Source organism: Acanthopagrus latus, chromosome 22 (assembly GCF_904848185.1).
Source record: "Acanthopagrus latus isolate v.2019 chromosome 22, fAcaLat1.1, whole genome shotgun sequence".
Taxonomy (NCBI): domain Eukaryota; kingdom Metazoa; phylum Chordata; class Actinopteri; order Spariformes; family Sparidae; genus Acanthopagrus; species Acanthopagrus latus.
In genome coordinates, this window is record NC_051060.1 from 4392741 (window position 1) to 4420288 (window position 27548).

The following is a 27548-nucleotide window of genomic DNA, read 5'->3' on the forward strand; positions in this document are numbered from 1 at the left end:
TTTAAAGAGGAACATTTATTTACTTCAGCTTACAGAATATTATGCTTCGACAATAGTCAATTCACGGGTTAATACACAGGATTATCCATTTATCCTCAACTCTCCCAGGCTGCCTGGTAAACAAGCTGGACATGCCGTGAATAAATAATAGGTGTTCCAGCAGCTCTGCATTAATGTGTTTTTACATATGAATGCATGCTGGTCTGTGTGTGTTACATAAGGCGAAAAAAGGTAATTTGACAACTAAGTTGTTTTAAGCCCCCTCACCCCAATCTCATCTCCTTTTCTCTCTCAAAAGTGCTCACAGTGAAAAATCTGACACATATATTCTACTTGGTCGCTCCTCATAATTCGCCACAGCAGCAATCAGGAGTAATTGTGGAGAAAAAAAAATGTACATTAGCGCTGGCCAGCGTGGGGAAGCTGCCCCCGGTGAAGTTGTTTTAGGACTGATTCCAGCCCTCTAAATCCTTTTCCCTTGAGTCTTTTGGGCTTTTACTAACACAGTTGGCTCTTAATAATGCATGGTGGTATAGTACAGCACGAGCTGTTCGTTTGGAGGTGACTTTGACTTAAGAGCTCTGGACCGTATAGCTTCTCTGGAGTATTGACTTCCATACATCCTTGGGGATGAGCAGAAGAAAAAGTTGGAGAAGGAGACGGATTGAGGCAAAAAAAAAAGTGCACACTGGGTGAATGAGGAGAGCTGGATAGAGATGGAGGCAGACAGAAAGGGATGGCTGAATGAGGATTTCTTCAGAGGCAAATGAAAAGAGTTTTTTTTTCCGGTTGAAAGGCATTTTCAACACGCTGAAAACAGTGCATTAGACCAGATTTCCCTGCTCAGAGCCACTTTCATATTTTGTCATATTTGCATATCATTATGCAATGCAGAACATATCAAAGACACCAGCAGGGGAATGGGTACAAAAGGTTCCATCTAATTTTCTCTTCCTTTTCCTTTCTTCTCCCACTCCTCTATGTTTCTTAAACTCATCCCTCCCCTTTTGCCTCCCGCTTCTTTTATGAAAAGCTTCGCTGCTGCCCGCTTGCAGATGAAAATGTAGCGCCCCCCCCCACCAAAAAAAATGAATGGTTTCTCCATCGAATACATTCATTCTCAAAGTTGTAGCTGCGCTTTTATGACGGGTTCAAGTTAATGTCTCGGTTCCCACAAGCCCTGAGAACCTCGGAGAGATTGTGAATTCAGGAAAACTAATAACCGTGGATCCGAAGTAGCTTATTTTTTATATGGGCAGTGATGGAAATATGTTTCAGAATATTTGTTTATTATTTTATACTTTGAAACAGTCACATCAATAGATTTTCATCAGCACTTGTGCTTCTTTAACAACTAAGACAATGACACCCATGAACCAACGCTGTTTTGATCGGGATACCCCAAACTCCAGAAATTACATACTATATATTTATGCATAGTATAAACCAACATAGTGTAAAACAATTCCCCCCAGGGATTAATAAAGTATTCTGAATCTGAATCTGAATCTGAATAGTTTGTGCTAACTCACATGTTAACTCCTCGGACAGAAATTGTTTGCTTGCATGTCTGATGATTTCTCAGTGAGGACTTACGTGACTGCGCAAGACATAGCGATACACATCGGACATACACGGTATACACTTTATTCATCATAAAACAACAAAACAAAATTGAGTCTGAGACCTTAAGCTAGACCTTAGTAGCTACATCACAGAAAAAAAGAAGACTGAATGCTGAGGTCAACAAACAGCAGTTGTACCCTTGTTATTTTCAAGGGGTGTGAAGACTGAGTGGAGGGCAGTGGATATGGCATCCTCCGGATCTTTTGGTTCTGAGAGCATGCTGGTGAGGTTGGATAGGATGAAGAACCACTGAATCTGCAAGGATGCAGAAAGATTCACTTGAACAAGAACATACGTATACATCAAACCACACGGAACATTTAGTTCTGGGTCTGTGTCATTACAGTTGGATTGTACAACATAAGGCACCTACCTGTAACTTTGGCCTTTATTACATTCCACTTTGTGCCGGCAGTTCGAATTTCAATCACATCGTTTCACTCAAGTGATATCTTGTTCTGGATAAAATGCGAAAGTCTCAGCCTCAGTTTTTCCATCTCCTCCCTGCCTTTCTAACCCAGCAGGTTGATGGCTTCAGCCTGAATACAGTAACCAGCCACATTTCTTCTTCCCACTCTCATGTCATACACCACCAGAAATGATCTATATGACCTGTCTCTCCCACCCAGCTTTCCTTCCCTCCCTTCTTTCTGTCGCCATCGCTCTTTCTTGAAACCAGGCAGTCTAATTAGCAGTGTCTGACAGCTCGCTCCCTCGGGGAGGAACCTCACATTGTGCGGACCCTTCACACTCCCTCTCTCTCTCTCTCTCACACACACACACACAGATGCAATCTCGCCATTCTTTCTGTCAAATTTGCATTAAACTATGTAAAACTTTCTTAACTTTCTTTCTTTCTCTCTTTCCATGCACGCGCACATTGGTGTGACAATGCAGTATAGTGGATAATGTCACAGAGCACAGAGGGTTGTTCTTGTTCTCAAAAATGGAGCTGATTTGAAGTAAAGTAGGGGCTGCTGTTGCTGGAGGAGCTGATGCTCTGGTTGTTGATGTTCCGAAAGCCCTTTTGATAGTATGATAGTTAATTTGTTTAATGGATGCGTTTCAGTGTGTACTACATTGGTGTGTGATTGCCTGCTTGTTGGAAATCATTTTACTCTGTGGAATTAAATCACCGGTTTAATTACATTGTTGTATACGACTTGATACAGATGTTTGTTCTTTTATATTACATGTTCACTGCTGCGCTACTGCAGTGACGCTGTGGTGGTAAAAGGAGGGGGGGCTGCAGTTTATAACCGTAGACTGCCTCTGCTGATATTTAACTTAAACAGCTCTTCTGTGACCTTTGTTAAATAAATTAAAGATGTGTCATGTCAAGCTACTGTTAGTATGTGCATAGGCCTTTTAAGTGGAACACACAGTCTGACGTATCTATTTACACCCAGCTCGAAGGCAGTGTGGATATCACTTTTAATTAGCCGCGGCAGAGTGCGGCACACCCGGATCAACTTGTGATATAACTTTACCAGAGAACCAGTGAGACCAGCATGCAAGTAGCACAACAGCATAGATTTGTCTTTGAACAAGCTGATCAGCGGGGGTCCCAAACAAGTCGCACACACGGACCACGGAGTGACACTACCACACCTAACAGTGCCGTCTTGCCCCTGCTGCTGTCTTGAGAAAGAGCACCGGGATGCTTTCGCTTCAAGTGCTCGAGCATGGCAGTAGTACTGCCTACATCCTCCGCGTTGGCGTACGTCACGTTAATTGACGTACTTATGTAATTGTAACACAAAATCGGCTGAATAACATAAAAGCCCCCCCTCCTTTTCTGCTGTGCTGCAGCACCTTTTATACCGCAGCAATGGCGTCTTCTGAAAAGGAGAAACATCTGTAACTTAAGTAGATTAAACTTGTCTTATTTGTTTTACTATTTCACCTTTTCATGTCATTAATAGACTTTGATATGCATTTTGACTTTCATTCAAGCTGATATTCCAACTCTCAAAACTTCAATTTTAAATGCTTCTCTCAGTCTCTCTCTTCTTCTCTTCTTCAATATTTTTTAAATGACTTGACTTTACTTCAACTTTATCTCTCAGTATTTGTATTATTTCAGATATTTAACTGATTTATTTCACCTATAAACATATTCATCTACATATGAACTTTACTTGAAAGATATGTTCAGTAAAATTTTGCACTCTAAGGCTTCATAGTTGTTACTGTTGTTTTCTCTTTACTGGTAATGCACGGGCCAAATGCGAAGTGCCTGTATCTTTGTAGTTTAAATATGTATGCAACAGAAGTAGATAAGACAGGCTCAGAGCTGTTCATATCTATTGTAAAACAGTGTTCCTTTTGTAGCATATTGTAAAGAAGATGGGGGGGAGATAAAATCTGCAGTCCTCGTTTGCTGCAGAAGTGCTTTCTAAAGTTTGTCTGAAGCTAATACGAGGCAACAGCTCTGTCAGTTAGAGTGGGTATCTTTGTCCCAGCAGTCTCTTTAAGGATTGTTTTTCTGTCCCGGCAACAGACCAACACATGCCAGGCTATATCACAGTGGAAACACAGAAAGGTAATAACATACCAGTGTTCAGTACTTAGTACTCATATTATTCTACCCTTGTCAAGTAGGCAGCATGTTCAGTGGCCTTAGCCTTCAAACTATGACGCTCTTCCAGCCCCTCTGGAGTAAGTTTTGGATGTGAAGGCTTCCAAGGTCAATATTATGTTATAGGCTACATCCGGTTAGACTTTCGAAATAAAGCTTGCTGACAAACAATTCAGATATTACGACATGTTATCAGTTTTGGACTGTAAATTACATTATAGACAATTTCAGGCACCAAACTACTTGCTTAGTTCAGGAAAAGATCATGCTTTGAGTTAAAATGACTACAATCAGTCACATAAATTGGATAAATAACATAGCTTAGAGCATGCACTATATAAATGATACGTGTCATTTATGCACAATAACAGACTTTTTAAAAAATTGCTTTTGAAAGTGACTTTTGTTCACTAATGGGATGTGAACCCCAGTCTCTGGAGGGGAAATGCACTGTATGACCCATCTAAACCCCCCAACTTGGACTGTTCCTTTTTATACTAGTGCAATAGAGGGGTGCATCAGAAAGTGATGTTTGAGAGTACCTACAGTATCAAAGTTAGAAGAGTAAGGCCCTTTAAGAAGAAGTCTGAATGGCAAGTTAGTTAGTTGCATCACATGTCCACTTTTATTTAACCTCCTGAGTTGCACTATGAATGGAATTTGAGGATAACAACTGTTTTCAAGACAGTTAAGCAACAGTAGTTGATGGTTACTTGTTTTCAATAAACTATGGGAATGTTAATGTCCCATTATCGTACCCAAGCTAGCAAGCCTGACAGTAAGCTTGTATGTAGTATTGTACTATCCTGAGGACAAAATACTGCACAGTGCAGAAAAACAACAATAAAAGCTCTGACCCTGTAATGACTAAGTATGTTCCTGGGCAGTATAAGCAAGGCAAGTCTTTCCACTGATCCGCCGTCTTGACAATGCTTTTGGACAGTTATTCTAGGCTAAAGAGACCAGACCCTATCTAATTGAACAGTCACAGGTCCATGACAAGTGTATGTATAGAATTACCAGAACTTTTGTTTTGTAAAAATGGCTTTGCAGCAAAGTTACACTACGCATGTTCAGCTTTTTACCGCACCAGCTTCTTTTACAGCTCAATCCAGAGGGCCACGAAGTGATGCTGAGCTCACCCCCACCACAACAATTAAATCAAGAATTCAATGTCTAATGTTTAGATAACCTCACCTTTCTTGGTAACCCTGTGCATTAGCTCGATATCCTCCTCTTCCGTGCTTATTAGAAGTCTGTCTGCACCCACACCCACGCGATTTACTGATCCGTCTCTCTCTGTTCGGCTGTAATGAAAGTAGACGATTGGCTTTTTTGGGGGTGTGGGGGGGTCCTGATACCGTATGTCTTATACAACCGCCGTCTCTGGCATCACAGACCAGTTCTTTAAAAAAAATACTACTTGTAGCCTAGTGCACCAGGTGAGCTCCGACAGCCGTCACTGCAACAAGGCTCCAGCGCTGCCTATTCCACGAAGACGTGTTAATTTGCGTTTTTTCCTCCGGAGAAGAGGTGCAAACAAACTGTGAAAAAACACACGCGCACACACACAGTAATACTATACGTTCCACACACTATAAAGCACCTGCTGTCCATCTCCTGATTTCACACATTTTACTCCCTCACATGCCGACACACACAAACACAAACGCCCTGTGATCGGAATATGCTTCAGTTTTATTTGGCCCCCCCCCCCCCGCATGTTACCGTGCTCGTGGGTGGATGCACACTTACGCCGCTTTTCCGCCAAAATTAGCGGGTTGAGTTGACAGAACCCCGGGTCTTCTGTAGAGCCAGCTGACCCCGGGTTTAAATGCGAGAGTTTACGCATTCCCATTGCACACAAAAGCCCGATCTTAGCAGGTTTAAGTGGAACAGTGGAAGAGGGGCATTAATTACAGGACATATTGCACACTGTCTTATAATGAAAGGATACAGCTGTAGCCAGGAGCACTGATACTATCATCGGAATCTGGAATTAGACTGATAACTGAGGAAGGAAGGAGAAGAAGGAGAGCGAGTCTGGCTCAAATGGTCTATGAATGTAAATTCTCGGGGGCCCTTTCGTTATCATACCACGCAGGACACAAAGCGCGAGTGATGACAGCTTCTTCTGCAGCGTCCTCACGCCGTCTAAACGCTCCCCTCCACCCGTCACCCGCCCGTATCACTCCATCTCCCTCGCCGCGCCACGCCTGTCTCCCCCGCTTAAGTTCAAGCTTTACTTGAGTCAAAGGCTGGGAGTTTTATTTCACAGCTTTCAAACACACTTCGCGCCGGTGGAACATTAACATCATGGCCACCCTCCTCCACTTCATGGTTACGGGGGTTTCGTCGTCCAATCACGCTTACACGATTCCACTTCCCGTAAATGAGAATTTGCTGTTAATTGGTCTGCCTGGTTAAATACAGGTCGACCAACCCCCGCCCACCCTCCATCCTCCACCTCCCCTCCCTCCCTTCCTCCGACTCTTGTTTATACTTCCGCCCTCGCTTGTCAAGCCAATTCGCACTGAGTAACATTTCAAAGAGGCATCAGCCTAATTGCTTGCTAATGAGTAGACAGTTGCAGGTGTGTGCGCACACGTACGCCGTCGAAAACACACACACACACACACACACACACACGGAATGCAAGTTTGAGTGGAATATATTTGCTTGTCCTCGCTCAAACCCGGCAGGGGATGAAGGGAGAGGGGAGATGGTGCCGTGCAGGAGCGGATCGCTCCGGTCCTTGATGAGGTGTGCAGCCTCTGCCAGAAATAGACATTAGCGGCGGAGATAATTGGTCATCAGACTGGGGCGTTCATGGCTGTTGTGGCATTTGCATATATATATGCATATATAGATGTGGGTTTACAGCGTGCGTGTGCAGCGGGTGGGGTCACATGGAGGGCAGGCAGAGGGTGAAAATTCAGCATTTTCAAGAACTCGAAAGACTTCCTGTACACACAGCAGGACCCTGCAATCCGCCACTGTGAATACAAATTCTCGCCCGGTCCACACTGTTCCGCCGTTCCTCCTCCCAATCACGAATTCCCTCTTTCCTGCCCGTCATGCTGCCGCTGCACGCCGCGCTTCAAAGTCAAACTTTCCTCAGCTGAAATGCCATTCTTCTTGTATCTCGGAAACATTTGAAATAATGAAAAGCTGAAGCAGCGCAATATATTTTTTTTGCATTTTTTTTTTTCCCCCCACGCCTCCTTCCATGTGAAATGAGGTAGAATCCCACGAGGCATTTCGGGGGAGATGAGAGTAGAAGTCGGGATACTTTAGTCGGCAAGCCTCAGCGCACGTGCACGCACACACACACACACACACACACACACACACACACACACACACACACACAGATGCACACAGACTCGAGAAATGAATAAATAATACAAAACTGATACAGTGGTCACCCTCATTTTCATACTACCTCTCACATATTTCCTCCTCTCTCTCCGTCTCTCTCCATTGTTACAGTGCTGTTGGCACAGACTTGTGTGCTGCCTCCAACCCAGGAACCTCTGCCTTCATTATTTAGAGCACAAGCATAAATTAAACATTTTCAAAGAGAAACCTCTGTAGCTGTCTGCTCCTCTTAAAAATAGTAATCAAATATGTATGTTTACACCTTCATCTATGTATATTTTAGAAAACGATATGAGGGCCTTCAGTGTTTCGAGCCCAAATCGGCGGCCACAATAACATGTTTGTAGAGTGTTATTATTCACTTTCTGCCCTCTTCTTCTCAGTCAGCTGTAGCAAATTATCAACTTATACATTTGTGTCTGCAGGCTGTGTGTGGTAAATAGGGAAATGTTTTTCTAACACATTTGGCCACATCAGAGGAACATTAGAAAGCTGTGTTTTTGGTCCTGGCTCGGTCTCCACCCCATGAGACGTATCTCTGGCTCTCAAGCTGCAGATGGCTCCACTATGTTCACCAACTACCAGTAGTTGCTGACTTTTTGCCGTTTTTCCACCAGCATTTGCTTTTCCGTCACCAGTGTTACTGCTCTGAGATTAGAAGTCGGCGTGTTCAGCTCTCAGTGCCTCTGTAGCTTCTAACTGAATCTCTTCAGTTGCGTTCACTTTCTGCTGTTTCAAGAGTCATTTTTAGTTACTGCTGCTGAACGCTGTGATGCTGCTACATTAAAAAAAAAAAAAAAGCTTTTGAATTACTAAATAATGGGGGGCTTTTATTGTGAAGACGTTTCAGTAAATGAAACATGTTTGTAACCTAATTAGAGGAGCCATTTCACAAGCAGTGATTGTTCGATATTACCGGGGGGATCGGGACAGGGGCATCACTGGTTTGAGACGCACCTTCGAGCAGGTAGTCCAGTCGTGGTGGAAACGCAACGATCCTGGCCACGCCGGGCCGCTGTGCCAAGTCAAACCGAGTAGAGCCGGGCCGACATATGTGATGGAAAAAAGGGCAGGCTGTTTGATGCTTTCATGGAAAACTGCCTCTCATGAGAGCAGAGAGATCAAAACGGTTACGTTGCATGGATATCTGTGGGTTTGTCACCATGACCGGCACCTTTGTCCATATGATAATAATAAGGTATACAAGAATGTGCAACATTCAGGAGAAGAATAATAACAACAGGAGAAGATAATGATCACGATTTGCAGCTGTTTGCCAACACACAGAGCTGTACAATAACACATCTACGCGTATTGAGACAGGATGAATAAAGAGCTGATGTAGAGGGACGTGAGCAAAAAGTCTTTTATCGGTCACTGAACTTGCATCATTCTGATCCATTTCTTGCGGTCAGATCACAGAGGAATCACTTTGTTTTGGGTTCGGACCTGTGTGCCGTGCATTTGTGGTTATTTTTAGCGTAGGTGAATATTTTCATCGCGTTTTGGTCTGGACACGGCATATTGGCATGTGACAAATGAATCAAGAAGAACTTGATAATTTAAGACTCATTAATGAATAATTCCTGAGTAACTGTGATTCAAGGACTATATAGTGAATAATAAGTTACTCCAGAACACACAGGTAGACTCACCCAGTCCTGAGTAACTGCTCACTAAAGTTTGACTAAACAAACGTTATCCATCTTCAAATCTCACTTTTGGTAAAGGAAGCAAATAAACATATTTCCCAAAATGTTGCAATATTCTTGTAAAGTAACAGTTGGAACCAAAGTGTTAGATCCACACACACACACACACACACACACACACACACACACACACACACACACGGACACTGACTGATAACTAAAGGAGCTGAGTGGTGCTCGAGTTGTTAAAGGCTGCCAACAAAAAAAAAAAGAAAAGAAAAAGGCACAGTGACTCACCCAAAAGTGGAAAGTAATCTTTAATTCCACATACAACAACAAACACAAACAGTCAATCCAGAGTGTGTGGCCCTGCAGGTCCCCCGTTCAGCCTCAATCTACGCCTCCAAATACAGCTGTGCTGTGAGTCCCGCCAGCCTGAGACGGAATAAACCGTCACAGATGACCTGCACAGTTACTTTTTTTTTACTGTTAGACTCTCTAAAAATGGTCTTATGATTGTCATAAACTATAGCCACATTTTTTTTAGAGTTTTAGAATCAAAGTTCAGGTTTGTGTGAATGAAAATCATGCTTATCAAATAATGTGTGTACTCACAGTATTCACAGCCAGTTGTGAATGGGCAGAAGCCAACTCAGTGTGTGTGTGTGTGTGTGTGTGTGTGTGTGTGTGTGTGTGTGTGTGTGTGTGTGTGTGTACAATGAGGACTCTCATTGCCTCCACACACACATTACAGTCTGTCTGTCTCTTCTCTCATCGTGATCACCTGCCTCTGTCTCTGACTCACACACACTCACATGCACATGCGCGCGTGCGCACACACACACACACACACACACACAGAGCCTTGCAGAGTTGCAGACTCCCTGTTCACACTCGTTCACATTACCATATGCTGAATATGATAAAAAAAAAAAAAAAAAAAGGCACAGGTGAGTTAAAAACCACACGGGTCTTGAATGAAGCAAACATTACAGCATGTAACTAGCTATATAAATGCAGATATTGCGTACGGTTTTCAATACATTACGATAATAATCCTGCTTTTCTTGACTGGTTACTAAATTTGAATTCGGCTTCAGTCAGGCTGGCTTTGATGGTCCGTGTAAGCCCAAACACACCTTTATATGCCCCAACGTTCCCCGGCGAGCCTCCGCTGTTGACGCTTGCAGCCGGCTCGTGAGCGACGCAGGCGAAATCAAACTGACTGTCCACGAGCGCAAACAGCGTGACGCTCAGATCAATACATGATTCATAAGCAGCCAGCGTCGCGCGGCGCCACCAACCCCCCCCCAGTGGAACACGCAGCCCTGCCAGTCAACTCCCGATTGCGTCCCTATAGGATTGAGTTAATAATTGATGACGATGATGATGTTAAAAGCTTTGGTTAAAGGGCGGCCGTTAGAGTCAGCATTGTGGCGGCCTCTGTTTTAAGCATTTTACAGCTTCTCACACGCGCTGGAAACAATCAAATATTAAAATATGGTTATATAAACAAAACTACATTAACTGCTAGAAAAAAACTGTGTTAACCGTAAACCTGGGCTATAACAAACCCTATATGCACTTTATTTCTTTATTCCTACTGACTTTATATAATTTTCTGTTTTAATTCAGCCTTTTTTAATGTAGCGGGGGATCACAGGGATCCCAGTCAAAATTCTGCCTATGCAGTTTTAGTAGATGGAACTATTCAATGGCGGTGATGTTTGCCTTGGATCCTAATCCAAAGTATCACACACTCTCAGGTAGGTAGGCGCACAGCACAGCGCAAAGTGCCTTTGTTAGTTTCAGACCGACGCAGTTGTCATTTTTATGCCACGGCGGCCATGTTGTGTCACGGGCAAGTGCAGTTGTATGCCACGGGGCGTGTCGGTCTTAGAGTGAGGTGTGGTCAGGTGCATTGCTGGGGCATTGCTGTCTGTAGGCAGGAGGGAGCGACAGCACCACAGACCAACAGAAAATGTGGTCTGAAGTCAATACCACGATGTTTTCCTTGCTTTACAGGGCGCGTTATTCAGACAGTAAGATGGCTTCACAGTGCACGGACGCTTGATTAGAACGATTACACGTTTAGAAGGACTATTTTCAATCTTTTGCTATGTTTCCATGCACGCAGTGATCTCACCGTAACATATATAGTGGCACATTTAAGCAGCAGAACTAAAAGTTGCGGTTATAAACTTGACAGGACAGAGGAAACTCTCTGAACTGAATGAACCGTTTAAGCTTGTGAAATAAAGGATCAGGATTTATCAGGACAGCTGCTGTGAGTCCAGCTGTTTTTCTGTCAGAATCTGGAGTGTGTGTGTGTGACCTTTAGATGTGCAACGTAAGTCTAAACCATGTAAAATCAACCAATCTTGTCGATGAGTCATGAGTTTTAAAATAATGATGTGCAGTCAAATGGAGTGGTTGGTGGGAAAGACACACACCCATGACTGATTAATCTTATTTAGCAGACACTTTTTGTCCTGAGCAACTTCCAGTAATAAAGTTAAACATACATACATCATACACTGATGATGGTGGCTGCCATGCAAGGTGCCGACCAGCACGTCAGGAGCCGTTTGGGGTTCAATATCTTGCCCAAGGACACTTCGACATGCAGACGAGGGGATTCGAACCAGCAACCTTCCGATAACAAGCTGCTGTTTATAGGTAACCAATGTAAATACTGAAGGTTTCATTATTCTGTATCACAGCATTGTGCAGTCAGCAGTTACAGGCAGATAGCATGTCTATCTCTAGTTATTACTTATTACAGTCAAAGACCCTGGTCAGTTTGCAACTTGATTAAATTACAGGACCTGAGATTCAGTTCGGACTTGGAAGTAAAAGACGTGAAATATGATGACTTGAATTAGTTTGTGTTCACTTCATGTTTTCAGTTTAGTTTAATCTAGTTAACAGTAGGTCACTAATTAAAAGTGATGGGGGGGAATATTTAGGATTGACAAGAAATGATGACTTTTTTTTTGTTTGTTTGATTACATTTGTTTCACTGAATATCCATAAGCGTTATACCATTTCATTTCAGGGACATACCCAGAGGAAACGAACACTGGAAAAAGAGATCTCAGTAGTGTCTCATTCATTTTCTCCTAGACAACTGAGATCTGTGTGAGACCAAAGCGAGACTGTGGCTGATTTCTCCTGTTTCTCAATTGTTTCTCCTGAGAAACAGGTGCAGAAAATTTCAACTTGGGCTCCCTGTAAGTTTCAATGGAGATCTCATCAAGCTCTCAGTGAAGTTTCAGAAGGTCTCCCCAGCGCTGGAAAGTCTCAAGTCTCACCGATTGCTCCTAAGGAATTTTAGGAGAAAACAAATGAGAAATGTTTGAGACCAAAAAAGACTACAACGAGACTGAAATGAGAACTCTCATTGAGCTCCTTTACAGCTCCATAGCCATAAAGGAGCAAGCTTTGAGCGGTAAAATGTTCCTCTGGGTACATTTTGATTGGTCAATAATGCATTGTGAGGCAGGTACTAAAACCCCGTCTGTAGCCTCTTCATAAACATATTATTAACTGAGATGCCGGCATTCTCAACTGACTTGAATGAGGCATGAGTGATGAAATGATCTGTCAAACCTGGAACCTTACAAACACACCTGATGTGGTATTTTTCCTTTTTCCTTTCTGCTATCATCATCATTCTTCTTATTGAACTCCCGACTGTGCATACTGTTGTTATTCAACCAGAGACTGACAGTCTCAATTTTTTCTTTCGCCTCGAGGCATGAAACGAAAGTCAGTGATTGTCAGTAAGAGGACAATTTGATCCCAGGAGCACTCAGCTTTCTCCCTGTTTGTTTCGTTGCAGAGGGAGAGACTGCGGAACATCGAGAGGATCTGCAACCTGCTGAGGAAGGTAAGCAGAGAGGGACAAACCGCGTGTTGTGATCGATAACTGGCTTGTAATAATTGATGATGAAGGAATATGTGCTCTCGTGAGAAATCACGTGAAATGAAACGTTGCATCTTGCTCTCACCTGATATTGAATACTAACGTGTTACGCAGGCATGTTGCGGCTTCATGAAGCTTTCATATGTGCATATCTACATCCTATAAATGTGGTCACCCCAGGCCCTGGCTGCATTTGACACAATTTCCTCATGTTCCTTTAAATGTGAGGCTCCTTCTAGACTTGAGGCAAAGCTTGACTTTCGAATTATGTGCGTTTTTGGAGCTGTGTGTCAGAATTCTGCAGGTCGACTCTCAGTAGTTCCATTTTTAATGAATTTTTGATCCGCGCGGTGATGCTTCCTTTGTCCTCTTGCCTCTCATGTTGAACTGACATCAAAGAGGACACAGAGATTGAGTGGTTCTGTGCTGCGCTCTGCAGAGCCATGCTGACTGTGTGTGTGTGTGTGTGTGTGTGTGTGTGTGTGTGTGTGTGTGCAGACAGTTTGCCTGAAGGACTCAATATGAGGATGAGAAGAGGCCTCCTCCCAGCTTCAATGTGACATCTGTTTCTCCCTCCACCTCTCTGAAACTCACACTGTGTCTGCACATCTCGTGTGTGTGTGTGTGTATGTGTGTGTGTGTGTGTGTGTGTGTGTGTGTGTGTGCGCGCGTGCAAGCGTGTGTTTATGCTGGAGGTTCATTGGTTAAACAGCTGATCTTGGTTATCAGTGTTGTCAACTGGAGCCCCCAGACCATCCACTGACCCCTGGGGAGAACATCCTCCCTCAATTGCCTGTACAGAGACGAATACACACATGCATGAGCACACAATCACACTCAAAATACATGCACACTCACACTCACACACACACACACACACACACACACACACACACACACACACACACACACACACACACACACACATATATCGGCCTCGCAGCTGTGGCCCACTGTGAGGAGATCACTGGAGGTAGCTGCAGAGGTGATGAACCAGAGAACCTGTGCTGAAATCAATACATCATCAAAATCCAAGCAGCATACACATGCTGTAGACTGAATTTTTGTTGCGACGCAGAGCTGTAATTTCAGTTTCTGTGTATGTCAGCTGCACCGTTATTGGTTATAAATGTGAAGCTCGTCCTCCAGAATCTAACTTCCGTGGTTGTGTGTTCATATGCTACCGTGCTGCCAAGGTTCTGGCGTCTGGAGCTTCGTAGAGCCGTGTTATTATAAGACAGACGGACTGTGCGCGGATCACAGTGAGCACGGTTTTAACAGCAAATTGGTCGCCAGGCACAATTTCCGTCAGGTGGGTTGTGGTTTCGTGATGATTCTCTGGGGAGGCAGAGGGCATCATCAGCTGCCCGAATGATTCAGTGGTGTAGCTTTTGGGCAGTCACATGAATTTCTGGCAGGTCAGAAATGTTCGATTTTGTAGTTTGAGCAGTTCCACAGTGTGAAGTTGAGTTACAAAAATGTGCTTTTTTATTTTTTGTGCAAAAAAACATTTAAGCAACATTTGCATAAGTTAGCAAAAATGGAAATGTTTTTTTCAAGTTCTGCATTTATATGAAAAGTGAAAAGGATCTTCAGTGACGATTGATGATATATTACAGTACACATGTCAGGCCAGAAGGAGTATAAGGCAGCATAACTTTGCATGTTGTTGTTGTGTGAGTTAGTGGCCATTTTATAAAAAATAAAAAATTGTTATCCGTCCCAGTCTACCATGGCACATTGCATTGTTCAACCACAGGGTAGAACATCAGTACATTTGTCTTTATGAGACCATATTACCAAACTACTTCCTTATTTTTGTGCACCTACAACTATCAGTTTCAGTCATATGGACACATAATGTACGTCTTTCCTCAAATCAGCACTGTCGCTGGTGAAAGTGCTCATAAAGTTCCGCCCACTCATCTCGGCGTGAACTACAGGGACCCTCTTAACTTCATAATTTAATAAGCGCGAGGAAGGACGATTATGAAAACAGGATTAAGGACTACGTGACCACTGAATCCACTCGGCCTGCTTCTGAGTCATTGCCTTGATGCAATTTGCTGCCTGTTTTGACTTTGTTGTTTGTTCGCGAAACTTTACATGCCGCTGTCTTGACCAGGACTCCCTTGTATATTTCGGGAAAAGTAAAAAGTCAAATAAATAAAACACAAACAGGTAAATATACTGTTGGGAGCTGAACTGAACCTCACCGCCGAGCAGACTGCTACAGTCTTTGGAATATTGGCCCGCGCAAGCGTATTGACGTTATTAAGCGCTTCTTCAACCCCTCTGAATACTGCAAGAACGGAAAAAGAAGAATAGGGGATTGATCACATTCAGCCGCAGAAACAAACCGTTTTTACTGTAAGTAAAATAATCAGATATTATTGTTTTGGCCAACCTGTAGAAGAATCAGGTGAAATGCTGATTGATTTGCAGCCCTGCTCTCGAAGGCCTCACATAACCAATGCTGTTTATCTCAGAGGAGTCAGATTAGCATAACAAACAAGGCAAACATCTCACAGTATACACGTTATCACATTGTAGGAGGTGATCAATGAACAGACTGAAGAAAAAAAAAAAAAAGTCAGGTGGAAAAAGAGGATGTCCCTGCTAACTGCCTCAAGCGACAGTTTCCTTTTCCGCACACCTAGTGAGATTCCGACATCCTTTTTACAGTCCTTGAACTTCAAGCACACAGTTTATGAGCTATATTTTGACTCTGTTGCATACTGTGCCTGTCAGTGTGGACGCCTGAGGTCCCGATGCAGGAGGATCTGCTGCATTGTGAAGGTTTTTTCCCTCCTTTCTCCGCAGCTTCTCCTTTCCCCCCCCAACCAAAACTATTCAGCTCGCTCCAGCTGGCACCGCCGCCGCACGGCGGTCCTGACTGATTTGGTTAAAAGCCCTGGCCGCGTTTCTTTATCTCGGCATACCTTTTTTGATAGTTTACACCACAGACACACAGAAGCATGCGCGCAGATGGACACGTGCCATTTTTTTTTTTTTTTTTTTTTTTGGTCCTCAGTGCAGCGTGTTGTGCACTGATGGGCTTTGGACGCCTGAAAACCCGCGCAGATGACAATAGCTTGAGGGGACACACTGTGTTGTGTACTCTCCACTGTGTGTGTCTGTGTGTTATTCATTAGATATGCGGTCTTGTGACTTGAAGCAATGAGCCTGCGCGTTGTCACAGCAACTGAGAAAACCTGAGTGTACTCATTAGCGCTTTTCCTTTTCTTTATTTTTGGACCTGTCTTGTCCCCCCACCCCATTTTTTTTTTTTTTTTTTTTTTAACTCAGCACCTCTTTTTAAGTATCTCTCCCTTCCTTATGTTTCTCTTTCCCCCTCTTCTCTCAACACCTTCCTAACTGTAGTAATGAGCGGGTGAGGATGGGTTATAGTTTATTATAGGGTGCAGTATTGGTGCAAACTCAGGCTTTGGCTGCCTTTCACTTGTGCCATTAAATTATCATCAGATCAAGGTCTTAGATCGTGTCCCTAGCTGTGTCAATTTACAAAGACCAGTTGAAATCAAACAGGAAGTGTGCTGGGATCTACAGCACAACAAAGGTCAGAAATATTAACAATTAACACGCTTAAAACGCCAAATCATTAAATGATTTATCTTTGCAGCCTACGAAGCCACAGTTGAAGCATGACAGGTAACTAAGATTTGCTCATGGAATCACTGTGTGAGTGTTACTTTATAGCCAGTGAAGCAGTGACCCCTAAATTCCAGCATATCCGTGTTCAGTCCGTTTCTGATCCGCCACGGCAGCGGCTCCGCTGCAGCTCCAGCAATCTGGTCCCTTCTACAGCAGATATAGCCTGGACACTGAAGTACAGGACATCCATTCAACTGAGTTAAGCACAGGGCAGATTGAGCAAGTCAGGAAATCAGACACTGAAAAACATTAAAATATATATTTGTTTATTAATGATATAATATCATATAATATAAAATTGTCAGAATAAAACACTTTCAAAAAAGAGAAAAATCCAAGCTAGTCCACACTTCTTCTAATCCTTCTGTTGGGAACACTAAACTTTTGTCTCTTTGCTGTTATGTTAATAACACATACATGTATAATTGCAATCAAGCGTGATTCTGCACTTAGTCTCGCCACTCCAGCTGCAAAACTTAGCCGGGGGGTGTTGACAGACGAGGGAGCACGGCGCAAAACCGCAGTTAAGCCTTTCTGCAAAGCACATCCAACCAGTGGAAGAGAGAATCCAAAACTTAGTAATTTGAGATGGTTGACTGCTAGATGGTTTGGTTGTTACTTTTGATCATAAGCTTACATTTGAAGGGAAACTCCAAAGTCAAACTCTTGTCAAGTCATCAACCATCAGCACTGGGGTTTCACAGGGGTCATTTCTTGGCATTCAGTCCCGTTAATAAACATTTCATTTTTTATTTAGCCCCTCTGGGTAGGGTTAAGCCCCTGCCCCAAGCACTGGGGCTTAAATATCTCTTGATCTCGTTTAGGAGGGATGGGAAAATGTAGGCGTTACGCCAGACCATCTATGTGAAGATCGAGGTGAGCAGGAAGTCAAAGCCTTCAATTTCCCCATCAATCATTGTTCCAACACTGACCGGACTGTCAAGAGCTTCGGGTAGTGAGCAAAAAAATGAAACTGTGGATACAAACTACCCTCCAGCGGGTGGCGGCCTTAGAGATAGGGTCGGGAGCTTGGACATCCGAAGGGAGCTCAGAGTAGAGCCACTGCTCCTGTGCATCAAAAGGAGGCAGCTGAGGTGGGTCGGGCATCTGATTGGGATGCCTCCTAGGCATCCTTTCAGGCATGACAGATTGGAACGACCAGATGTATCCCTCCAGAACTTGCTGGGGTGAGTACATCTGGCCTGGGGACACCTTGGGGACCCCCCAGGAAAAGTTGGAAAGTGTTGCTGGGGAGAGGGGCGCCTGGAATACCTCGCTTAGCCTGCTGAAAAATGGATGATGTCCTTGCTGTTTCATTAAAAAACTTGCTTAAAATGCTATTTCGATTAGAGGCAGGGTAGAAGAAATATTTACCCACAACAAACATAGTATGTTCTGCCTGATTAGATGGTTCGGTAGATGTTTTTTTTTTTTTTTTTTTAATAAACAAGCAGGAATAATCATCTCATTGTGCACAGCTATGAAGCTCTGCCGTCAAATCTCCCAAGCTACCGCACATCTCTTTTCTAATTTAAAACGTCTTAACCATAGATATCCCATATTTACCCACTATGCATCTTTGTAATGAAATCAACTGCTAACTGCTCTCTTACTAGATCCCTTCATTCCCTTTTGAGATTTAAGAGCGTTGGAGATGTTTCGTTTCAATATTCAAATTGTTTTTTATTAATGCTAAAGTCCTCAGTTGCAAAACATGACACCGAATGCATCTCGGAAGACGCAAGTTAGTTCGTTTTGATTAAAACCTCGTGTAAATTGGTCTCTCTCCCCCCTCCTCTTTTCTCTCTTCACTTCTGAGACTCTTTTAACTTCCTATCCCTCTTGTGCTCTCATCGCTGGCATTGGGTTTTGTGTTTTTCTGCTTTCTCTGTCCTTTTTATATCTTAGTCCCACCCCCCGCCCCTCTCTCTCTCTCTCCATGGCGCCGTCTGTGTGCATGTGTGCGTTTGTGTTTGTGTGTCCTCACACTGGATAGAGATGAGAGGGGAATCAGAAATTGAGTGGTGCTGCACTGAGCTGTGATCTCTGTTTCTGCGTGTGTGTCTGTGTGTGTGCACATGTGTCGTAGTGCTTGCTTTCGCGTGCCTGTGTTTATTGTAGAAGTACAGATGCCTCGGTGCAGCTGTGCTTGTGCTGCGTGGCGTGTGCACGTGTGTGTGCGCACATTAGCTGTGCACATTCGAGTGAGTAAACAGTAAACGGGATGGATCTTTCATATTCCGACGTACGATCTGGGCTGACTGATTGGTCCGTGGTTTCCGCGGTAATGCCTAAGCACTGACTGCAACGACCCCCCTTTCATATTTTGCGTACACGAGACTGGCTGGCTCCAGTCTCTCAACAGTAGGCCGCTGAAGTGGAGCGCTAGAGGGGAATGAACACGATAACTGTTCAAGTATATTTATTATAACTGTGTGTAATAACTGAATGCATGCACAGTAGACACTGGGCCATCATTATGTGTGCAGTGCAAGCGAGATGTACGCTTATGCTCGGCTTAAGCGTGACATTAAACAAATAACACCAGAGTGCATGCACAACAATAATAATTTATTGACAAAGACAAAGTGCTACTGTTCAGAGTGCAGCTGAATATATATACGGTGGCGAAGCCTCTGTTCATGGTGGCCTCAGGCCAAATTGACAAACAAAACCCAATCTAAACTTCCAATCAGAAATCTGACTCTGGCTTCTCTTGCTCTTTAAACTACTATATCTACATTATACAGCCTAACACACGGCAGGACTCGCATTAGAAGAAATCGCTTTGTGTTGCAATTGCATTGCTCGTGAAATGAACCACTTAGTCATATGCGTTCAGAGTAGCTATGGGATGATGTAACTGCTCGCCTACAAGCTTCATTTATGACAGTCCTGCCACTTTGACTCAGTGTGTGTGACCAGGGGTGATGGAGGACGATTGCTGCTGCACGGCTGGTGGAGACGAAGAAGGAATCTGTTGTCAGTTCTTTAACATTTTTACTAGTGTCTTTGCATGTTGTTTTTTTTCACATGAATGAGCAATCACAGATAATGACTGCTGCATGTTTGCCCTCCTAAGGAGGTGCGACTGCGGCACATACATCGACATCACATGCACATTGTCTATGCAAAGTAGTCCAAGTACCTCATGCATGCATGTAACACACATAAATACAACATTGTCTCGGTCTTTACAATGTACAATACTTGCTTTGCACTGTTGAATAATTGCTAGCAAGCAGTCTGCGACAGTATTTGAAATGGCCGCAGTCTCCCTGTGCAAAGATCCCACCAGCTACAGGATTCTTATTAGCATCTTGTGGATTTACTGCCAGAGGCAGCTGACCATCAGAGTCAGTCAGTCAGTAGAGGAACAGAGGAGTGATGGCACTTTTCACTGCAGATTGCTGGAAGGTTGAAGTCGAGTCCACTGGGATCCTGTCAGTCTGAACCAAGCTGCTCAGGCTGGTGCACACAGAGGCTGAAACTCAGAAGAACTCATTAGGAAAACTGAGCTGATGACAGAAGACTGCAGCCAATTATGAATTTCATTTTTGATAATGATGTGAAATATTTGATCAAACCACTAGATTTTGTAAAAGCAGAGGCACGATGTGATAAAAGTGAGCGTTTTTGATAAACTTGTATAATCTTTATTCAACTTGAGTTCCTTTTTAACATTAAAAAGCACTAGTATGAGCTTTTTTGGGAGGAAAACTTAATTGAATAGGGGTTTGAACTTTGTGGAGACCTCAGTGGTGACCTCATGCACCTTCCTGTCAAACAGCCATTCTTACCTTAACTGACTCCCTCATAAGTGAAAGTCCACTGAGCATGGCCACAGTTGAAATCAGTGAACTAGGTGAAAAGGAAATCTACAAGCCACTCGTGAAGAGCACGATGGGGTTATGGCAGGCGGTGAGGATTGAGCACCACAGTGAATACGTAAGGTCACTATAATGAAGCGCAACCTGGAAGAGGTGGAAAATCATGGTGTAGTAAACACCCACTCCTGCCATCCATTTACACACTCTATATACACTATATTTTGAACAACTTTGGCACTTTACATTGCCGTCAGACAGTCGCTGAAAGTCCAACCCCAAACAGCAGCTGTTTAATTAAGCATAGAGAAGGCACAGCTGTGCTTGTGTGTAGGAATACGGACATGTCTATATATATATATATATATATATATATATATATATATATATATTATATATATATATATATATATATATATATATATATATATATATATATATATATATATATATATGGAGCTATGTTTTTATCAGTGTGAGTGAATCTGGATTTTGTTTGTCTCATCTACACAAATATGCACATGCACATTGGTGACACGATACACCATCCTGCCAATGATTGAGTCACATTATTCCATTCATTATAACAGGTGGTGGTAATGAGCCCACAAAGGCAGTAAAGAAGACTGCTTGCAGTGGAACATTCATGTAAACAGCACTGGAGTGAAGTGTTTTATAAGGGGGGAAATACATTCAACATGACTGCTAGACCTCAAGGATGCTGACAGTGTGTCAAGGTGAGAAACCTTTAAAAACAAAACCAACACGATACCATTTCATCAAAATGTAAAGGGAATTCATATTTGGAGAATGCTTTAAAGGGAAAATTCAGATATTCAAGCTCAGAATTTAAATATTTGTAATATTAATGAGGTAATAATACAAACTGTTTCTATATGTTAATAACCAAGTTGCTCTCAGAGGAAAATAAGGTCCCAGAACACTGTTTGATAGATAAGAAAGGTGGCAGGGTCCGCCACATGCAAACAAAGTAAAACAGTGTGTTGTTCTTTGAAGGTCAGTTTGTTTATTTAGTGTTTTAGGCATAAAAAAAAAAAAAAAAAAAAAAAAAAAAAATCAGCCAGTGAAGATATTTCTCTTCTCATTAACATCTGTTCAACCAAACTACAGAATGCTCCTTCAATTAGATTGGCCTATAATGAATCAGCTCCATAATTCTTAATGATAAGGCATGTGGTATTTTATGATTTTACTGTTGTTAACTCGTCCAGTTTAACGTCCAAAACCAACAATGTACTACTAGCATAGTAGTATTGTGTGTATTCAGAGCCTGATCCATCTTCTTCCTCTGTGCCACACTGTGTTCACTCTATTTCTGTCCAAAAACTATGAGAACCACATCAGTGACCCACACTTTTGCGCTGGATGTTCCCTCATTACCATGAACCCACAGACTCCGTCTCACAAACACCGTCCTGCTGCCCCAAATACTCACTAGAGCAACAAATGTGGATTAATGTACAGTAAGGAAATAGTTCCAACAAATGCATGATTCCCTCCTGTTTTGAGTAATCTTTTCAAAATAATACAGTACACAGCTCCTTAAGGACATTACACAGCTTTTAGAAAAAAAAAATAAAATAAATAATAATAATAATAAAAAATAATAATAATAATAATTAATTTCAACCTTTATTTTTAAAGATTTATATCAAAAGCAAAAACAAATAGCCGTAGAACCTCTGTATCCCTACGCATTAGCTCAGCCGGGCCTCGCACTCTATTTCGCCGCTTGCAGATCACCTGTTTGGATCAGAGTTTCAGCGTAGGGATACAGAGGTTCTACGGTTGAGAAAAAGTAGTGCCAAAAGAAAGGGCGGTCTGACGGCGATGCAAAGTGGTGTGAATTTTCTCTATACAACGTACACTTGAACTGATTTTTTTTTTAGGTGTGCCTTGTTTTAGGTGGTTAAAATTCACTTTGCAATCTGGAGAGGCCCCAGAACTGATCCTTGTGCGACTCCATAGGTCACGGTGGTTCTTTCTGATTTGTGATTACCAATATTAACTATACATTATATCACTGCTGATTATCCCCTTTCTTCTAAATATGACCTGGACCACCTGAGGGCTGACCTGAGACCAACCAACCCAATTTTCCCAGCGTGTCTAAAAAGTATGTTGTAATCCATGGTATCAAATGCTGTGTATGTGTGTCCTATGTGACAATCTGCCTTGGTGCAAGGTAGCTATGGTAGCTAGGTTAGTGCATTTTGTCAATAAGGTCCGAGGTTATTTATTCATCATTGCATGATTCAGTGGTGTTTCAACAAAAAAAACAAAAAAAACATGAAAAACATGACAGTCAAAAAAAAAAAAAAATCTGTAGCAAAATTTGGAGGAGCTACTGCCAAATATGTTTCAATAAGCCACCAAAATGGATCTGATAATGAAGCACAGACACAGAGCTCTGAAAAGCGCTGACAGTCTAAAGCATTCTCTGTTGTAATGGACAAATCTGTTGTTTGGGTCACGATTCAGAATTTGTGTCTTAATCAAGGACAGAAGTAATGAAGTAAGTCCGTACTGAAGGTTGGTCACAGCTAATATATAATCAGCTTTCGGCAGCTTAAGCTCATTGTGAGGACAAATTAATGTTGCTGAACTTTCAAAAGTCGCAAAACACATTTGGAAAATGTACTCACACAAATTCATTAGCTCCACATAAGCAAAGTTTTCCAATGAAGAAACCCTTTTGCATACATTCATAGTGAGTTTAGCTCGAGAGTGAATACATTCATGGATACGTACAGACGTAGAGAAACAGGTGTGCATGTGCCTGAGATTATACAGGACAGTTATTCAGCTGCCAGACAGCAAGTAAACCAAAACAACCGCAACGGTGCTGAAGAAACACTGCATGTGTGGATGACTTCTTGCGTGATCCCTCGCGCTGGAACACGGCAAATTCTCTGTCAGTCACAATAATGAGCTTATGGGCAAACCACAGCGCTGCCTTGATCCCACACACCGTTACCAGGAGAGAGGACCTGAGAGGTGGAGAGGAAGGTGGAGACAAGGACGGGGAGGAGGTGAGAGATAACAGGAAGGGAATGAGAGAAGGGGGGGGGAAGGATGCACAGGAGAGAGGTGAGAGGAGAGGGGGAGCGGGAGAATCAGGAGGAGGATGGAGAGAGGGGAAGGGGTGGGGGGAAGTCCTCTTTGACGAGAGAAAACAGCAACCAGCGTTAGGGCTCAGCAGGAAATGAATATTAATAGCGTGCTGCATGACTTACGCTGGAAACAGCCCAGATTTCCACGGGTGTAGTCATCAAGTACATACTGTATTGTCTCTGAGACTCTGTTCCACTGTGCAGGAGGAACTGTTCAAAAACATGAAGCTGTTATTTCCTCCAGCTGGTGCTGAAGATGATCTGTAACCCGGTTTGGGTTGAAGGGACTCGAGTTTTGTGTCGTATTTTTCAGTTTTTGTGGTGAAAACTACTTCAAACTCGAAATACTCTTAAAGGCATTTAGAGGCATAAAAAAGCTATTAAAGGCATTTTATGCATACCCTTACTTAGACTCAATGGCCACTTTTTTACATCTCCTGACATGACGTCCTGCTGTTAAGATGCCTTTTTCTTTTACTCTTTTCAGCACTCCAGTTGCTTCAATCTGCATACAGATTGTCTTAAGGCTTTCAGTGCATTAGTCCAGTTTTCCATATATGCCAATCTTTCCTGTTAACATGCATCAAAACACCACACAAAACAATCCTGTTTCAGTTAACATATTAAAAAGAGCGAGAAAGTACAAGTATAGTGGAGATTGGGGTTGATGGATGGGTCAATGTTTATGTACCGTGTGAAACCAACAGTCATCACTGACCTGTTTAGAGTGCGTGTCTGAGTGTACGCATTTTGAAAATGTTTAGTGCTTAACATTCTCGTCAAACTGCTGCTGAAAGTCCAACCCAAACAGCTGATCTGTGGCGTAATACAGTGTGCGGCAGGCACAGCTGTTCTTGTGCATAGGAATACAGATGCATGGTTAACGGAATGTAGTCCTGAAGGAAAGGGCTGTCTGACAGCAATGTAAAGTACCAATAATGTTCAAAATATAACATACACTTAAATGGATGTGTTTTTTCAGGTATATCTTCTTTAAGGTGGCTAAAACAGTCATCTACACTGAGTATGGATAAGTACCATGCACAACCACACATTGAAAAGGCCTGAACTATCCCTTTAACTTATTTAACTTAGTTCGGTTCTCTTCTTTAACCTCACTAAACTGCAAATTGTTCATTTTTGTCACCATGATGATAAACATTACATGACTACAACATTGCCTTTGACCCTCTATGACCTCAGTAACAACACATAATTGAATATACGCCTTTTCAGGAATCTAAAAAAGAACATTATGTTATAATCTTTGTAGTCATAGAATTTATGGACCTGTCATTTTATCACTTGTAAACTTACTGTCAAAGATTAAATTGTCATAAATCGACTTCATTTTTCTCAGTTGGTACAAAAGATTTCAAAGATCAAAAAAAAAAAGTCACCAGGAGCCTTCAAGGCTGAGTGCAGTAGGACTTTATTTGCTGCCAAGAAAAAGAGCAAGATCAGACACAGACAAAATCTGTGAAAAAAACAAACTGACCGGCTCATAGAAACTCAGGCTTTTTGATAACTCCGCCCCTTCCTTGATATATCCCATTATATCACTCTTGGCACTGCATTTTTAAAATGAAGGTGTTGTATATTTGGTTCATACTTAACATTATCACACTACAGCAGCTTTAATCGGTAGATGCACTTTTCAGTCAGCTGGTGCCCAGTAGTATGTCTCAGCAACTCTTTCACACTTTTTACCCTTCATTTCTTAGTTTCATCATTATAACAGTTATTACCAGTTACCATTAGTCACTATTTATTAACTGTGGTTATTTTATACTACAGAATTTATATTGCATATTTTGCCATGTCCAAACTTTTTTTTTAAGGTAATCAGGTATAGATGTATATGTATACTGGATTTTGATGTATATATTAAACCAATGTGGAAAAATAATCCAGACTGATCAGCCAATAATAGCTTATTGCAGATATACCAGTGAGCTAAACATCAGTTTCCACCTCAAAAATCCAGGATCACACACACCGGCAATAGTTTATATACATGTTGCACTGTGAGACACATAGTCGAGTGTAACTGCTCGGTGATGGCTGCCAAACATAATGGCCCAGTAATGACCAGTCACAGCTGCTGTGGTCATTGCACCAAGTTAATTTTCCAGTGGAATGCTCACTGGATAATGAGCTAATCTCCTCTGTGCTAGCATCGTCACAATTATAATCAAATTTAACTTTACATTCATCACGTGGCACAATTATAGTCCTCATTCTCACAGTCATTTTGGTACGATACAGTATTACAGTAGGTACGTTATCCTTTTGTCTGCAAGACATAAAAACATTAAAAAATAGTATACATTCCAAAAAAAACCCAGCTTGAATAGGTTTATAATTTTTATTTCTTTGACTGATGAAACAGCATTGTAGACAAATCCACCTCTCCACTGTTTTTGCTGATGCTCCCTTGTTGGAGCTGCGCTGTGTAATGCTAAAGAGGAAAGCTGTGCTCACACATGAAAGAAAAGGTATCACACAGCATACATCCATCTGCCAACACCTGGCTGATTTTACAGGATGGTGTTGTCACCAAACAGTGAACACAGGCAGTAATGAAAGATAAAAAGACACGCACAACAGTGGTTCGCTGTTGTTTTACTTGCAGTTTTCATGGTTTTGCACTCAGTATATAAAAAAGTTGCAGACATTGTGCAAACACCCCGCGAGGTGCTACCTCCAGCCAACCATCTGTCCATCCAGATGCCACTTTATTGTCCATCCACCCCATACGTACAGACAAGGGCTTTCCTCTTGACACACCACCTGTCACAAAGCAGATTCCCACTAGTGGTAACGTCACGCAGTGTTTCCAACCTGGAGCGCTGCAGTATCACGATGTGAACTCTCCCAGTGAATGTAAGTAAATACATAAATAAGTCAGCCCACCTGCTGGAAGGTACCTCACTGTGGAAAACAGCTGTCAGTGCATTCTGAGCATGTCATACATACGCATGAGGACTGCTTGGTTAACTGCTTAGCTGACATGAGGAGGGACAACTCTGACAGGTCACACCGACTGCATGACATGAAAAGTCAAATCCCTAAGTAAACATCAACGTATCGTCATTCGGCTGAATATAATAATTGGACAGTCATCTCTTTGGATGTTATCCCTTTCAGCAAAAATAACCTTAGACTTCCAATATTTCTAAACAATATACTACAACAGTGGTCCTCAATAGTCCTATTTGTGGCCTACCGAACTATTATACCCTCACTATGTGTTTTGGTTGGGTCGGCACGTGTACACCGTGACTTGTCTCCATGCCACCGATGAACAGACAGCTGGGTCACTCGCTGCCGCGAGCGCAATTTTTAACTTTCACCTTCGTTTTTGGAGCAGTTCGCATATTGACATTTTGCCGGCTGTGGGAGCCTTGGTTGCACGAAAATGGCGTGTTCCAGGTTCACTGCTAAAAGAAAAGTGAAAATCTGCAATTCATAGGAGAATGGATTGAAAAATTTGCATTCACTCTCCCTCCAACTAAGACCCATGTGTTTAGTATGCCAGGAGACTATAGCTAAGATTTCCAGTTTTGCATGTGACCTGACTGACCTCAATACATGGATTTGTATTTGAGTACCCCTGCCATACAGTCACAGAATATCTTGCCCCCTATTGTGCAGGCTCAGTGGGACCATAATAAGAACAAATATAGAAACTGTCACACCTCACCCTGTCAAAGACATAATTAATTGTATGTAATTAACATC

The 27548-nt window shown here is 42.5% G+C and overlaps 1 protein-coding gene and 1 long non-coding RNA gene across 2 annotated transcripts in view; one reads left to right on the top strand and one right to left on the bottom strand.

Moving 5' to 3' along the window:
• cnih3 (cornichon family AMPA receptor auxiliary protein 3) overlaps positions 1–27548 on the top strand; it is an 87192-nt gene that overhangs the window by 19395 nt on the left and 40249 nt on the right. Inside the window, 1 exon segment of the mRNA XM_037087452.1 lies at positions 13085–13132. Coding sequence (XP_036943347.1) covers positions 13085–13132 — 48 coding nt within the window.
• Positions 1628–3399, bottom strand: LOC119013091. The gene is made up of 2 exons (XR_005072687.1): positions 2000–3399; positions 1628–1881 (listed from the first exon to the last, which is right to left on the bottom strand). It is a non-coding gene; the product is annotated as an uncharacterized LOC119013091 (long non-coding RNA).